We start from the raw sequence: 14,432 nt of genomic DNA, 5'->3' as shown, positions 1-14,432 counted from the left end.
TCTTTCTCCTCCATTCTTTATATATTAGGTATCATATTCTGTACTCTTTGTCCTTCAATTTTTATTACCTCTGGTGACAGCTATTAAACCTTAGGAACACTTCCATCTATAGCAGTCACTCCAAAATACACTGTAGAGACAGTTTGTGGGAGGTAAGTTCCCTCAGCTTTTGCTTATCTGAAAATTGTTTAATTCCTCCTTCAAATTTAAATGATCATCTTGCTGGATAAAGTATTCTTGGTTTGAGGTACTTCTGCTTCATTGCATTAAATACATCATGCCACTCCCTTCAGGCCTGTAAGGTTTCTGCTGAGAAGTCTGATGATAGCCTGATGGGTTTTCCTTTGTGTGTGATCTTATTTCTCTCTCTGGATGCTTTTAATAGTCTGTCCTTACCCTTCATCTTTGCCATTTTCATTATTATATGTCCTGGTGGTGTCCTCCTTGGGTCCCTTGTGTTGGGAGATCTGTGCACCTCCATGGACTGAGAGACTATCTCCTTCCCCAGATTGGGGAAGTTTTCAGCAATTACCTCCTCAAAGACACTTTCTATCCCTTTTCTCTCTCTTCTTCTGGTACCCCTTTAATATAAATATTGTTCCATTTGGTTTGGTCACACAGTTCTCTCAGTATTTTTTCATTCTTGGAGATCCTTTTTTCTCTCTGTGCCTCAGCTTCTTTGTATTTCCTCTTTCCTAATTTCTATTCATTGATCATCTCCTCCATCATATCTAATCTGCTTTTAATACCCTCCATTGGGTTCTTCAATGTATCTCCATGAGCATGTTAATGATTTTTATTTTGAAATTTTTTTAGGAAGATTTATGAGGTCAATTTCATTTGACTATTTCTCTGGTGTATTCATAATTTAGTTTGGAACCAGTTTCCTTTGACATTTCATAATTTGTCTCTGGTGTCCTTTAGTGCTCAGAAGCTCTACTCTCTGGAGCTGCTCATCCCCTGGAGCAATGTCTCATTTTGCAGGGGAGCGGTGTTGGTGCTTGAGGGGAGGAAAAAGCTGTTTCCTGCTTCCTGGCTGCTATGTCTGTCTCCACTGCCAGAACCAGTGGGCCGAACACATAGGTGTAAGCCTCTATGCTTGGTGCTTGTAGCTGCTATAGGCGGGGTTTCCCTCTGGCTGGCCTGATGCCACAGCAGGCATTGCCATTTTGTGAGCCTGAGACAGGTGCAGGCTAACCAGGAGGAAGACACAGCAGGCTGTGTATCACAGTGGGGGGCCTTGGAGCTGCATAGCAAGCCAGGTGGATGGAGCACCTGAAGATTATTTAAGTTCCCAACCTGCTGGGCAGAGTGCACCTGGACAATTTTGTTTACCTGTCTTTTTTCCTGAGCAGTAAGTTCTGTGCAATCCTTGCCTGTTTAGCAGCCCTCTCACTTTTAGGACCTCTCTCAGACTGCCCACCCGGATCAGCTGGATATGAATCCTTGTTTTCCACAAGCAGTTGGTATCTCTGTCTCTCCAAGTATTCTGCCTGTCTTAGCTTTCCAACCACACTAAATCACCAGAGCACCATGCAATGTAGGTTCATGGTGCCAGAAAAGATCTCCAGGACTAGGTATTCAACAGTCTCAGGCCTCCACTCCCTCCCTGCTCTGTTTCGCTTCCTCCTTTCAGTGAGCTAGGGTTGGGGAAGGGCTTGGGACCCGCTGGGTCACAGCTTTGGTACATTACCCTGTTCCATGAGTTTTGCTCTTTACTCCAGGTGTATGCAGTCTGGTGCAGTCTTCTTTTCTGTTGCTCTTTCAGGATTCATTATATGAAATTATGTTTTCACATTATATGTGGTTTTAAGAAGAGGTCTCTGTCTCACCTCTCACACTGCCATTTTTAATCCAGTTGAGCCTGTGTCTTTTTTTCATTTAACTTCTCTAGTTCTTAGTTTCATTATTTTTCAAAAGGGGACAATAACTTAAGTGCCTAAAGGCAAAAGTATGGAGCAAGTAATTTCAGATGACTTTCAGCTCTTGAATTTATAAATATAAATTATGAATTTGAGGTACAAACTGATATTTTCCAGTGATAATTTAAGTATTTATCTTACTAAGTTTGCTGCTTATTACTGTAACATAATACTTGCTCATTTTCCCTAGGCCTTAGGAAGGATGCCAAATTATTTCTTATATTTCAGAATTTTTCACCAACACTGTAATTTTATTATTGGCAGAAGTGATAATGCAAAATATGATCACATTAGAAATGTATTTTATATTAAGAGTCATTTCTATTTTAAATTCAGTTTCATCTGCATGCAAAATTTTAAATTTGAAATGTATTTTAAATTAAGGATATTAACATGCTAAACTACAACTTTTCTCCTGTTTTACTCATTACAGAATTGAACTTCCTGAAAATATTCCACTTGAAACTCTTGTAGTCTGTCTAACTTGTACCGATAAGGATGGAACTGTTCCTAATAACAATATCACTTATCATTTGATCAAGGATACTTTTTCAAATGAAACCTTTACTCTCACAAACAATGAACTGAGAGTAAGTATTGTAAAGTTGTACTTTGATTGCACCATTGTGATCAAACTTAGATTAAAAAATATTTTTATTATTGCAACATTACAATTTTTATTATCTTATTGAACTACAGTAGTTAAAATAGCTCATGGCAGAATTTGTTCCTGTATTTTCAAATGAACCTTAAATAGCTAATAAAATATCTCAGTTTGGGGTGATGCTGGAATGTAATTTTGATCTTGGAATGGAAAATTTGATCTAGGAAGGTTATAAATTTCCTAGAACAAACGGTTATGTGAATGTGTTGAATTTACCACAATTGTTGTGAATAAGTGTAATGAATAACTATTGAGCATTATATAAGATAGAATAATGAAAACTTTATCACTATATCTTAGAATACACAATAGCTTACATATTTACCAAGTCATGGTAAGTTTTATTTTTAACAATTTCTGAGACCAAAGTCCAACTATATGTTTCTATATTCATATATTTTTTAATAGAATATACAGGGTTGGTTTTTACCAGCAATGAAATAAAATTGGTAATCAAAAAACTATCTAAAAACAAACCTGAGGTCCAGATGGCTTAACAGCTGAATTTTATCAAACATTCAATGAAGAGCTAATATCTATCCTTCTTAAAGTCTTCCAAAAATTGAAGATGAGGGAATACTCCCAAATGCACTCTATGAGGCCAGTATCACACTAATACGAAAATCAGACAAAGACACCACACAAAAAGAAAATATCCAATAAAAAGAAAAAGATTAATATCCCTGGTAAAAACATAGATGCAAAAATCCTCAACAAATCATTAGCAAACCGAATACAAGAATACATCAAAAAGATAATCCATCATCATCAAGTGGGATTTATTCCAGGGATGCAAGGATGATACAATGTTTATAAATCAATCAATATTACACACCACATCAACAAAAAGGACAAAAATCACATGATCATCTCAAAGATGCTGGAAAAGCAATTGACAAAATTCAATATCCACTCATGATAAAAACTCTTAACAAAATATTTATGGAGGTACCTACTACAACATGATAAAGACCATATATGACAAACCCACAGCAAACATCAGACTTCCTAGCCAAAAGTTGAAAGGTTTTACTCAAAGATTGGCATAAGACAGGGATACCCACTCTCACCACTCTTATTCAACATAGTTCTGGAGGTTCTAGTCACAGCGATCAGACAAAATAAAGAGACAAAAGGCATCCAAATTGGTAAGGAAGAAATTAAATTGTCACTACTTGCATATGACATATTATACATAGAAAACCCTAAAGAGTCCATCAAAAAAGCTATTAGAACAAATAACTGAATTCAGCCAAGTTGCAGGACACAAAATTAATACACAGAAACCTGTCATATTCCTATATATTAGAAATGAACTAGAGAGAAAGATAAATCAGGAAAACAACTCCATCTGCAATTGCATCAAAAAGAATAAAATACCTAGGAATAAACCTAACCAAGGAAGTGAAAGACCTATACTCTGAAAACTGTAAGACACTCATGAGAGAAATTAAAGAAGACACCAATAAATGGGAACACATCCCATGCTCATGGATAGGAATAATTAATATTGTCAAAATAGCCATCCTGCCTAAAGCAATCTACAGATTCAATACAACCCCTATCAAAATACCAACAGCATTCTTCCACCAACTAGAGAAAATAGTTTTAAAATTCATATGGAACCACAAAAGACCCCGAATAGCCAAAGCAATCCTGAGAAGGAAGAATATAGCTGGGGGAGTTATGCTCCCCCACCTCAAGGACTACTACAAAGCCACAGTAATCAAGACAATTTGGTACTGGCACAAGAACAGACCTATAGATCAATGGAACAGAATAGAGAGCCCAGATATAAACCCAAGCATATATGGTAAATTAATATATGATAAAGGAGCCATGGATATACAATGGGGAAATGACAGCCTCTTCAACAGCTGGTGTTGGCAAAACTGGACAGCTACATGCAAGAGAATGAAATTGGATTATTTTTTAACCCCATACACTAAAGTAAACTCAAAATGGATCAAAGATCTGAATGTAAGTCATGAAACCATAAAACTCTTAGAAGAAAACATAGGCAAAACTCTCTTGAATATATAAACATGAGTAACTTTTACCTGAACGCATCTCCTCGGGCAAGGGAAACAAAAGCAGAAATGAACACATGGGACTATATCATGTTAAAATGCTTCTATACGGAAAAGGGCACCATCAGCAGAACAAAAAGGCATCCTACCATATTGGAGAATATATTCATAAATGACTTATCCAATAAGGGTTTAACATCCAAAATATACAAAGAGCTCACACACCTCAATACCCCAGAAACAAATAACCTGACTAAAACATGGGTGGAGCACCAGAACAGACACTCCTCCAAATAAAAAATTCAGATGGCCAACTGGCACATGAAAAGATGCTCCACATCACTAATTATCAGAGAAATGCAAATTAAAACCACAATGAGATATCACTTCATACCAGTTAGGATGGCCACTACCCAAAAGACAAGAAATAACAAATGCTGGCAAGGATGCAGGTAAATGGGAACTCTCCTACACTGCTGGTGGGAATGTAAGCTGGTGCAACTATTGTGGAAAGCAATATGGAGGTTCCTCCAAAAACTAAATGTAGAAATACCATTTGACTCAGTATTACCCTTCCTGGGAATTTACCCATAAAAAAGAAAATCCCTGATTCAAAAAGACATATGCACCCCTATGTTTATTGCTGCACTATTTGCAATAGTTACGATATGGGGGCAAACTAAGCATCCATCAATAGATGAATGGATAAAGAAGATGTGGTACATAAACACAATAGCATACTCTTCAGCCATAAAAAGAAAATAAATCCTACCATTTGCAACAACATGGATGGAGCAGGAGGGTATTATGCTCAGTGAAATAAGTTAGGGGAGAAAGACAAATACCAAATTATCTCACTTATTTGTGGAGTATAAAAACAAAGCAAGACAGAGGGGACAAAATAGCAGGAGATTCATAGACACAGAGTAAGGACTAATGGTTAGCAAGGAGGAGGGTCTGGAGGAGGGAGGGAGGAGGGTGAAAGGGATAGAGGGACACCATAATTTACAATCACAATATAAGTTGGTCATGGGGGTTAATGAGTCTGTTACATCTTACTACATAGATAGATAGTGACAGCACTAGAAGAGGTGATGACTTAATATGGGTAACTGGTGAACCACTGTGCTGTATAACTGAAACTAGCATTAAGATAGTATATTAATGCTATTTTAATTTAAAAAAATAACTACATAAATATGGTAAAAAAAAAAAAAAAGAATACGCAAGATTGGGTTAGGCATTTGTTCAACCAGGGCTAATGGGTAATGTTGGATATTACAATGATAAAAAATTGCTCTTCTGTTCAATTGGTCAAGACACTGGACATGGTCTAGATTAGACATAGGCAATGAGCAGTTTTTTGGCCTTGATTTGACACAATGCCTAGCAACTGGACCCCTGCCCAAGCTCCAAGTTGCATTTCATACAAACCCCTAAAACCGTTATCATTTGCTGCCTCTCACTGTAGCACTGAGGAACACAGAATCACTTTCATAGCCTTAAAACTCTGTGCTGTCTTCCCACTCTGGCTTTTAGTCCTGCTGTTCACACTGTTCATACTACCAGAAAATGCTTCCCAGGTATCTTGTGCTCCCATTTCCCATATACTTTTACACAGCCTTCATAACTTTGTTTAGGCATCACTTCTTTTAGGAAGCCATCCTTAATATTTCTCCCTTTTGCCTGGGTCAGGTGCTTTTTTCTGAGTTCTCTATCTTCCCCACTAATGGCACACCCACTAATAAAGCATTTCTATTTCTTCAGTTAGAAAGGAATATAATAAAAACTGTTATTAAACTAGTATCTGGCATATATTCTGTATTTATTAGATGTGTGTTAATCCATGACTGAACTCATGAGTAATAAATGAACAAAATTAAACTGTGAAACAGTTTTATAAGACATTGAAAGATTTAGAAATAAATTACTCCCACATGCATCAATACCACATTTTCACAATTTTTGCAACTAGAAGATACTGTTAATATGACCAGAATGTTAGAACAGATATTCGTAAACCATATCTATTAATTTACATTCTGATAACAATAGAAAATAACACAATATCAAAAATAATTTTGATTAGGAACATGAAGATCATGGCACTACATAAAATTTCTTTGAATCTTCCCTACTCAAATTTCAAAAGGAATGAAACAAAGTAAGTACACAAATTCTATAACAATCAACAGCAAAAACAAATTGTATTGGACCTGCTCTAATTTTGACAAAAAAACAGAAAACTTGCCCAACAGATTTCTTAGAGTCATTGCATCAGAGAACATCATGATGGGTCTTCCTATAAATTTTGGAATATTGATATCCACTAAACTCACTGATATATGGCATAATCCTTTTTCTTTTAAAAAAATTATTATATTACTAGAATGAGAACAATAGCATTTTTCTCAAAGGGTATTAAGTTCAGAAAGGGTTATTAAAGCAGCAACAGGCCTACCCTTGCCAGAGCAGACAAGTAAGAGAAACCAGTTTGTAGAAGAAAAGAAACTGACATTATTTTAATGCTTAGTAATAAAATGCTTATTAAGAGAATATAGAAAGAGCAATTATTTGGCTTTCCAACAATGTTTGAGATTTAAGCTCACAAAAAAGATATAATTAAGACACTACTTAAAAAAAATAAAATTGATTCATTCTTAGGAAGCCATACATTTGCATGCATATTATACTAAAAGGAGAAAAAAGTAATTTTAGCAGTCACACAAAACTAGGATTTATATTAAACACTAAGAGTTTAATGTTAAAGTAATTAATAAAGCTCTAATTAAACTATTAGATATCATTAATTTTAAACTTATCTTGATTCACTGAGTAGTGATGCTCACCAGGTACTTTTGATAGCCACGGGCTTTTAATGTTGAAGAGTAAATTACTATATAATGAATCCAAACCACTTTATATGTAATATATTTCACTTATTAATAAAATAATTAGAAAATGAACATTTCTTTATATCAGTAATGCTTACCATGTATTTTTATTAGGTCATTTCTCTTTAATGAGCATTGACCTGAAAATCACCCTTATATATTTTTACTAGCTAATTCATTTTTAATTACTATTTTATGATGTAATATTTGATATGTACAAGGTAACATAACTAACATATTTGCAAGTTATGATACAGCAATAAAATGAAGGATTGAATCCATCACCTCTATCCAGAAGTAGAACATTACTAAAAGCTCTGCTACCATCTTTTCTCATCCTTCTTGTCCTCCTGAGACAATCAATATCCTGAATTTCATATGTGTCATTGTTTTGGGGATTTTATAGTTTTATCATCTATGTATATTTCTGGACAATATTGTTGGCTTGATTAGCTCTTGAGCTTTAAAAGAGTGGTACCGTATTCTATTCAGTCCTCAGTGACCTATTTTTTTCATGTATGTACATCTCTTAAAGCCATGTATGAGCAATATCTATCTACCTAGTTGTCGTAATGTTCTATTATATTCTTTAATATTCAACTGTGTGACTATAATGATTCTCCCATTGACAGAGATTTGTATTTCCCCCTGAATTTTGCTTAAGGTTGTGATGAACATTGCCTACATCCAACATTTCTAGGGTATATACTTAAGAACAACTGCCATGCTATATGTATGCAAACTGTCAACTCATGCAGTAGCGTACACTTTTTTTTCTGAAGTGGTTGTACCATATTACACTCTTACCAGTATGCATAAGCATTGCTCCTTGTTAAGATAAAGATGCTTTTGCCCAATTAGTAATAAGGTTGCACTTCTTTTCATATATTCACCAGTTGTGTGAAAAAACGTAAGTATTTGTGTTTCCTTAGTGTGAAGTATAAACATGTGTTTACCCATTCTTATTTTGTTTTCATTATTGATTTGTTTGTATAACACATTCAAATGTTCTGGAAAATATTCTATATTTTCCTTTAAATATTTCAGCAAGTGTCCTTTCATAAATTTAAGTTTTGTAAACAAAGGGAACTGATTATGTGGTCTGGAGGGAAGTAGGAATTCAATTGATTTTTTTCACCATTTGATGTAATACCAACTTGCACAGTGATATTTCTACAGTGACCTGTAATACTATCTCTGACATATATATAATTTTTGTGTATGCTTGTGTCTCCCTCTGGTTATTCTCTTATTGTTGTAATTGTTTTCAATGTTCAATTCATTTCCAGTTTTTCCAAATTAATTTAATATAAATAGATTAGAAAAGGCATGCAGTAAAATAAAACATGAGCACTACGAGTGTGAATTATTAACTTCTTGACTGACACTTGGTTCTGTGCTATCAGTGTTCTTCATGTCACCTCTTTTTATTGATCAGACTATTGGCTACAGAATTTTAGGATTGAAAAGTAACTTAGAGATCTACTCAATTTAGTAATGTAGCAGAATTAATATTTTACTTCATTCATGTGGAAATTATTTTTTCCATTTGAAAATTCATTTACCGTCCTTGATTACTGTAATTCTTGGAACACAGACTATTAAAACAATGCTATTCCCCTATGTTTTTCTGCACCAACTCATCATCTAGTTGCTGCACATTACTTCCCTCTCTAATTGGTCTTGGCTGTTTGTTGAGGAAAATAGTTACTGTTAGTATGGCTAAGGCCCAAAAAGAACCTCAGAACTGGAGACACAGCATGCAATCACATTCCTTCCACTCCTCTAGGATGGCCTTAGACCTCCTCCAGCTCTGGTCACCCTGAGGATTCTGTGGTTATGCATGTGCTGTGGAGAGGGGGTGGCAGGACTCTTACCATCACCCTTTTTATTTAACATTATGAAAATCTTGAATGCCTCATGCCTGCCCTGCACATCCTTCCCTGGAGAGTACAGTAAAAGAGCAGAAATATGAAATGCTTTGACCTCTCTTACAGAGTGGATCTCAAATTCTATTTTTACATGATTCAAACTTGCAATTTAAAGTTTGCTTTGGAGAGATTATTTTAGCTGCTACAAAGCAATACCTAACTCATATTACAATAGTGCAAATAAATTCATGACAACTACTTTGATTAATGTTAGTTAAATATATATAGCAGCTATTTATGAAGAGATGTATGGAATAGGAAAAAGACAACCTATGGCAAATGAGTCAGTATGAGTGAATACACAACTCTCTAACCCTAGTTTTACTATTTGTGGACTCTTGAATATAAGATAATAATTACAAAGTGCCAGTAATTTTACCTTAGTTTTTACAATAAATTTATTGTCTATATATTATAAAACTTTGCTTCCCAGTATGGAATCCACTAGCCATGTGCGCTTTTGAGCACCTGAAGTGTGGCTTGTCTGAGCTCAGATATGCTGTAAATGTGAAAAAAGCAATGGATTTGTCAGGATTAGCATGAACTAACAATTGTAAATATGTCATCAATATTTTTGGTGTTGGTTACATGTTGAAACAATAGTGTTTGGACATGTTTGATTAAAAATGCTTTTAAATTGAATAAGTACTTTTATTAAATATCTTACATATCTTATTACTTTTATTATTAAATTTAAATTAAATAAAATCTAAAATAATTATGGCTGTTTCTTTTCACTTTTTAAAAATGTGTCTACTAGAACTTTGGTAAGATGTTGAAAAGGAGTGGTGGGATAGGACAACCTTGCCTTCTACCTGATCTTAGTGGGAAGGCTTTTTCTTGTCCATTAGGTTTGATGTTAGGTCTGTACTTTATCAAACTGAGGACGCACCTCTCTAATCCTACTTTACTGTGATTTTTTGCCATGAATGGTGTTAGATTTTGTCAAATGATTTTTCTGCATCTATTGATACAATCATGTGGGATTTTCTTTTGTCACTTGATGAGATGGTAATGTGGCCATTAGAAAAGTTAAAATTCTTTGTGGCTCACATTTCTAGTAAATATATGCCTATTGAACAATATGGTAGTAGAATATCATTTCCACTTATTTTTTCACTAAAAGTTTCACACATCTTAGTTTTAATGTAAATGATACATGAGATGTTTAACCAAGAAAAATAATAACCATCAATGTAATATTTTTCATCTGTAGGTTGGACCTACACATCTAGATTATGATAATGCTGTTTTTGCAGGAATGCACTTCAAATATACATTGTTTGTGAAAGTTTCAGATGAAGGAAGTCCTGTGCTATCAAGTAAGAAATTATTAATTTGAAATATTAAAATATTCTGTTATATAAAATAGCAAGTAATTTAAAAAATAGTTCTTACAAACATATCATGTTTATAAATATTCTGAAGTGTTGCAGTAAAATACATAGATTAGCACTCATATTAACTTATATTGTGCTATTTAAAAATGAAACAGAATCAAGAACATGAGTGACAGAATGGTGTCCAAATGTTATTACAGCACATTGCAGCTATTTACAATGTCATAGTTGAACTTTCCTGAAATCTTATTGTTTAAAATATTTCTCAGGGAATTAATTTATTTTCCATTAGAGAAAAAAACTAATATTCAGGTTCTCATGGTATATTGCATTTCCTTCATATTTTTTATTATATTATCATGCTGAAGAATTTTAATCATATTTCACCCAGGAACAATGTTTGCTCTTGGAAACTTTGATCTTTAATTCAGAATAGTATCATTTGTGTATAAACATATTATAAAAGGTGATTTATTTCACAGGTATTCAAATTTAGGTAATCGAGTACTTTGATCCTAAACTTATTTTCAATGCTCTATATTGAAAAAATAATAATTTAATAACAGAATTTAACAATAGATGTATTTGTATAATTTACACACCAAATTTAAAATACAGTATTAGATATTAATTAAAAAGGAAAGGAAAAATGAGACTTATAGAAGACACATGATTGTCTGAGCTATATTTTTATGTACTTTTCTCTTCATAGCAATGATTACAATCATCATAAGGGTGAGTCGCATAAATGAACTGAATCCAATTGGAACTATGTCAGCATTTACCTTCGGTGTATTTGAAAATAGTCCAGCTGATACTCTAGTTGGAAGAATTACATTTACTGATGCAGACTGGCCATTTAATAATATAAAATATACTATTATTGGAGGCAATTTGGGATCACCTCATAAATTTTACATTGAACCAGACACAGGTACAGTTAAAACACTGATATCAATTAATAATACAATTAAAAAGCTTATATACTCATTTGGAATTTATTTTATTGAGAAACTGGATATTGGAACATCTTAAAAAATAACTTTCTCTTTGCCCTAGGTAATGTTCACCTTTGTTAGTTTACCCATAAATTCTTAGTTACTTCACCTTGGTTTGTTAGCTGTATCCATACATTCTTACTGCATGAAAATCATGGAAGGTTTGATTTGTGCTATACATATCTTCAAAAAGCATAAGAACATGTGCATTCTTCCTTATATCTAAGAATTTATAACAAGTGACTAAAATGGTGTATGTGAATTAACATCTGTCCTGATTTTGCTGATAAATTACAATATGGGAGAATGAATACCTAACCAAAGTTGATTTGTATTAGTTCATTTCCATTTCTTATTATAGTGATTGTTTCATTTATAAGGTTTGTATAGTATAAATTGAAGATATTACTGATCTTGGGATAACAGTTCACCCTTCATTTTTGTGTCAGGAATGATAAAGCTATTGGAATCATTGGACAGGGAAACTGAATCACAGTACAAAATAACTGTGAGGATAACCGATTTTGACAATGATGCTGTCCCTGACCCCCTCAGACAGAGAAGTGGTACTGCTCAGGTGACTGTCAATGTTCTGGTAAGAACAAATCACTGTTTTTAATGTTGTTATCCCTGGTAAGGTTTATTCTTGGGATATGAAAACAAGAGAAAATTTTGAGTGATAAAATTCAGTGCCCTTAGTATGGACGTAAGTTCAGAGAGTAACATACTGGGTTCAGAAACATTGTACCAACTGTCAACATGCAGTGAAAAATTGTCATTATATACAAACTAATCTGTATGATTTCTGAATTTAATTGTCTTACAAATCTGAACTCGTTGTATGTAAGAAGTTGTTGGAAGGATTATATTGTTGTTACACACATTTCCACAAAGAAGCATATGTTCCAGAGTTAAGAGTTTACTCTGATTAATACTTATTTTAAAATTGAGGTAAAATTGACATACAATTATGTTAGTTTCAGGTGTACAATGTAATGATTGGACACTGGTATGTGCTTGTGGAATGATCACCACAATAATTCTAGTCACCATACATCACCATAAAAAGAATTCTCTTTTTCTTATGATGAGAATGTTCAAGTTCTACTCTCCCAGCTACCTTCAAATAAACTTCCCATGACTATAGTCATGATGCTGCATAGCACATCCCCATGACCTATTTATTTTGCAACTCAAAGTCCATACCTCCTGACCACTTCACCCATTTAACCCCCTATTCTCCTGCACTGGTAACCACCATTTTGTTCTTCGTATTTATGAATTTTGTTTTGCTTGTTTTGCTTTTTAGATTATACATATAAATTAGATCATACGGTATTTGTTTTTCTCTGTCTGACTTATCACAACATAATACCCTCAGGGTCCATCTATGTTATCACAAATGGCAAGATCCCATTCTTTTTTTTTACAGCTGAGTAATAGTCTATTATATATATATCATGACTTCTTTATTCATGCATTGATGGACACTTAGGTTGCTTCCATATCTTGGCTATTTTAAATAATGTGACAATAAATATAGGTCTGTATATATCTTTTTGAATCAGAGATTTTGTTTTCTTCAGGCAAATTCCCAGAAGTGGAATTATTGGGTCATATGGTATTTCTATTTTTAGTTTTTTGAGGAATGTCCATACTGCTTTCCATAGCAGCTGGGTCAATTTACATCCCCACCAATGTGTAGGAGGGTTCCCTTTTCTCCACATAATTGCCAGCACTTGTAACTTCATGTCTTTTGGATAATAGCCACTCTGACTTGTGTGAGGTGATATCTCACTGTGGTTTTGCTTTTCATTTCCCTGATGATTAGTAACGTTAAGCATCTTTTCATGTATTTCTTGGTCATCTGTATACCTTCTTTGGAAAAATATCTGTTCAGACCTTCTGCCCATTTCTTAAATGTTCGTTTGTTTTGCTATTGAGTTGTATGAATTTTTATGTACTTTGGATATTAACCATTTATCAGCTATTTGATATGCAAATATCTTCTCCCATTCAGTAGGTTACCTTTTCATTTTGTTGGGTTTCTTTGCTGCGCAGAAGCTTTTTAGCTTATTATACCCCCACTTGTTTATTTCTGCTTTTGTTGCTTTTTTTTTCATTTTTGGAGTCATATCTAAGAAAACATTGCCAGACTGATGTCAAGTAGCTTACTCCCTATATTCTCTTCTGGAGGTTCTATGGTTTGGTATCTTACATTTATGTCTTTACTCCATTTTCAGTTAATTTTTGTTTGTGGTATAAGATAGCAGTCTAGCTTCATTCTTTTGCATGTGGCTGTCCAGTTTTCCCAATACTCTCTTTTTTTTCTAGTTACAGTTATTTATTTTCATAATCTTAGGGATTGTGGTATGTGTAATTTATACAAGGTGACACATGTACAATGAACCTTAGGATATTTCCTACTAACTTCTACCTTCATTTCTGGATAGTAGATTTTAATTTGCAGATTACTACTACAGTTAATATTAAGTTTTAAATATGTAATGTGTAGCACAATAAAGGTAGGTTTTTTGATTTACTAGATATTTCCTATTATTTTTTTCACTTTCTTAATTAAATTAGAGTTGACATAAATTATAATAGTTTCTGGTATAAAAAATAGTGATTCAACATTTATGTACATTACAAA

At 33.7% G+C, this 14,432-nt stretch overlaps 1 protein-coding gene across 2 annotated transcripts in view; it reads left to right on the top strand.

Annotated features, from left to right (window-relative positions):
* The window catches only part of LOC118935427 (cadherin-related family member 3-like), a 116,761-nt gene that overhangs the window by 42,692 nt on the left and 59,637 nt on the right, over positions 1 to 14,432 (top strand). For both annotated transcript variants that reach the window (XM_057504456.1, XM_057504455.1), the window contains exons 14-17: positions 2,356 to 2,512; positions 10,658 to 10,763; positions 11,494 to 11,715; positions 12,229 to 12,374. In XM_057504456.1, the coding sequence (XP_057360439.1) occupies positions 2,356 to 2,512; positions 10,658 to 10,763; positions 11,494 to 11,715; positions 12,229 to 12,374 (631 nt within the window). The remainder of the gene's footprint in view (positions 1 to 2,355; positions 2,513 to 10,657; positions 10,764 to 11,493; positions 11,716 to 12,228; positions 12,375 to 14,432) is intronic.

The sequence above is a fragment of the Manis pentadactyla genome, chromosome 7 (genome assembly GCF_030020395.1).
Source record: "Manis pentadactyla isolate mManPen7 chromosome 7, mManPen7.hap1, whole genome shotgun sequence".
Lineage (NCBI taxonomy): Eukaryota > Metazoa > Chordata > Mammalia > Pholidota > Manidae > Manis > Manis pentadactyla.
Note: the sequence above shows the minus strand (reverse complement) of the source record. Positions and strands in the feature narration are given on the sequence as shown.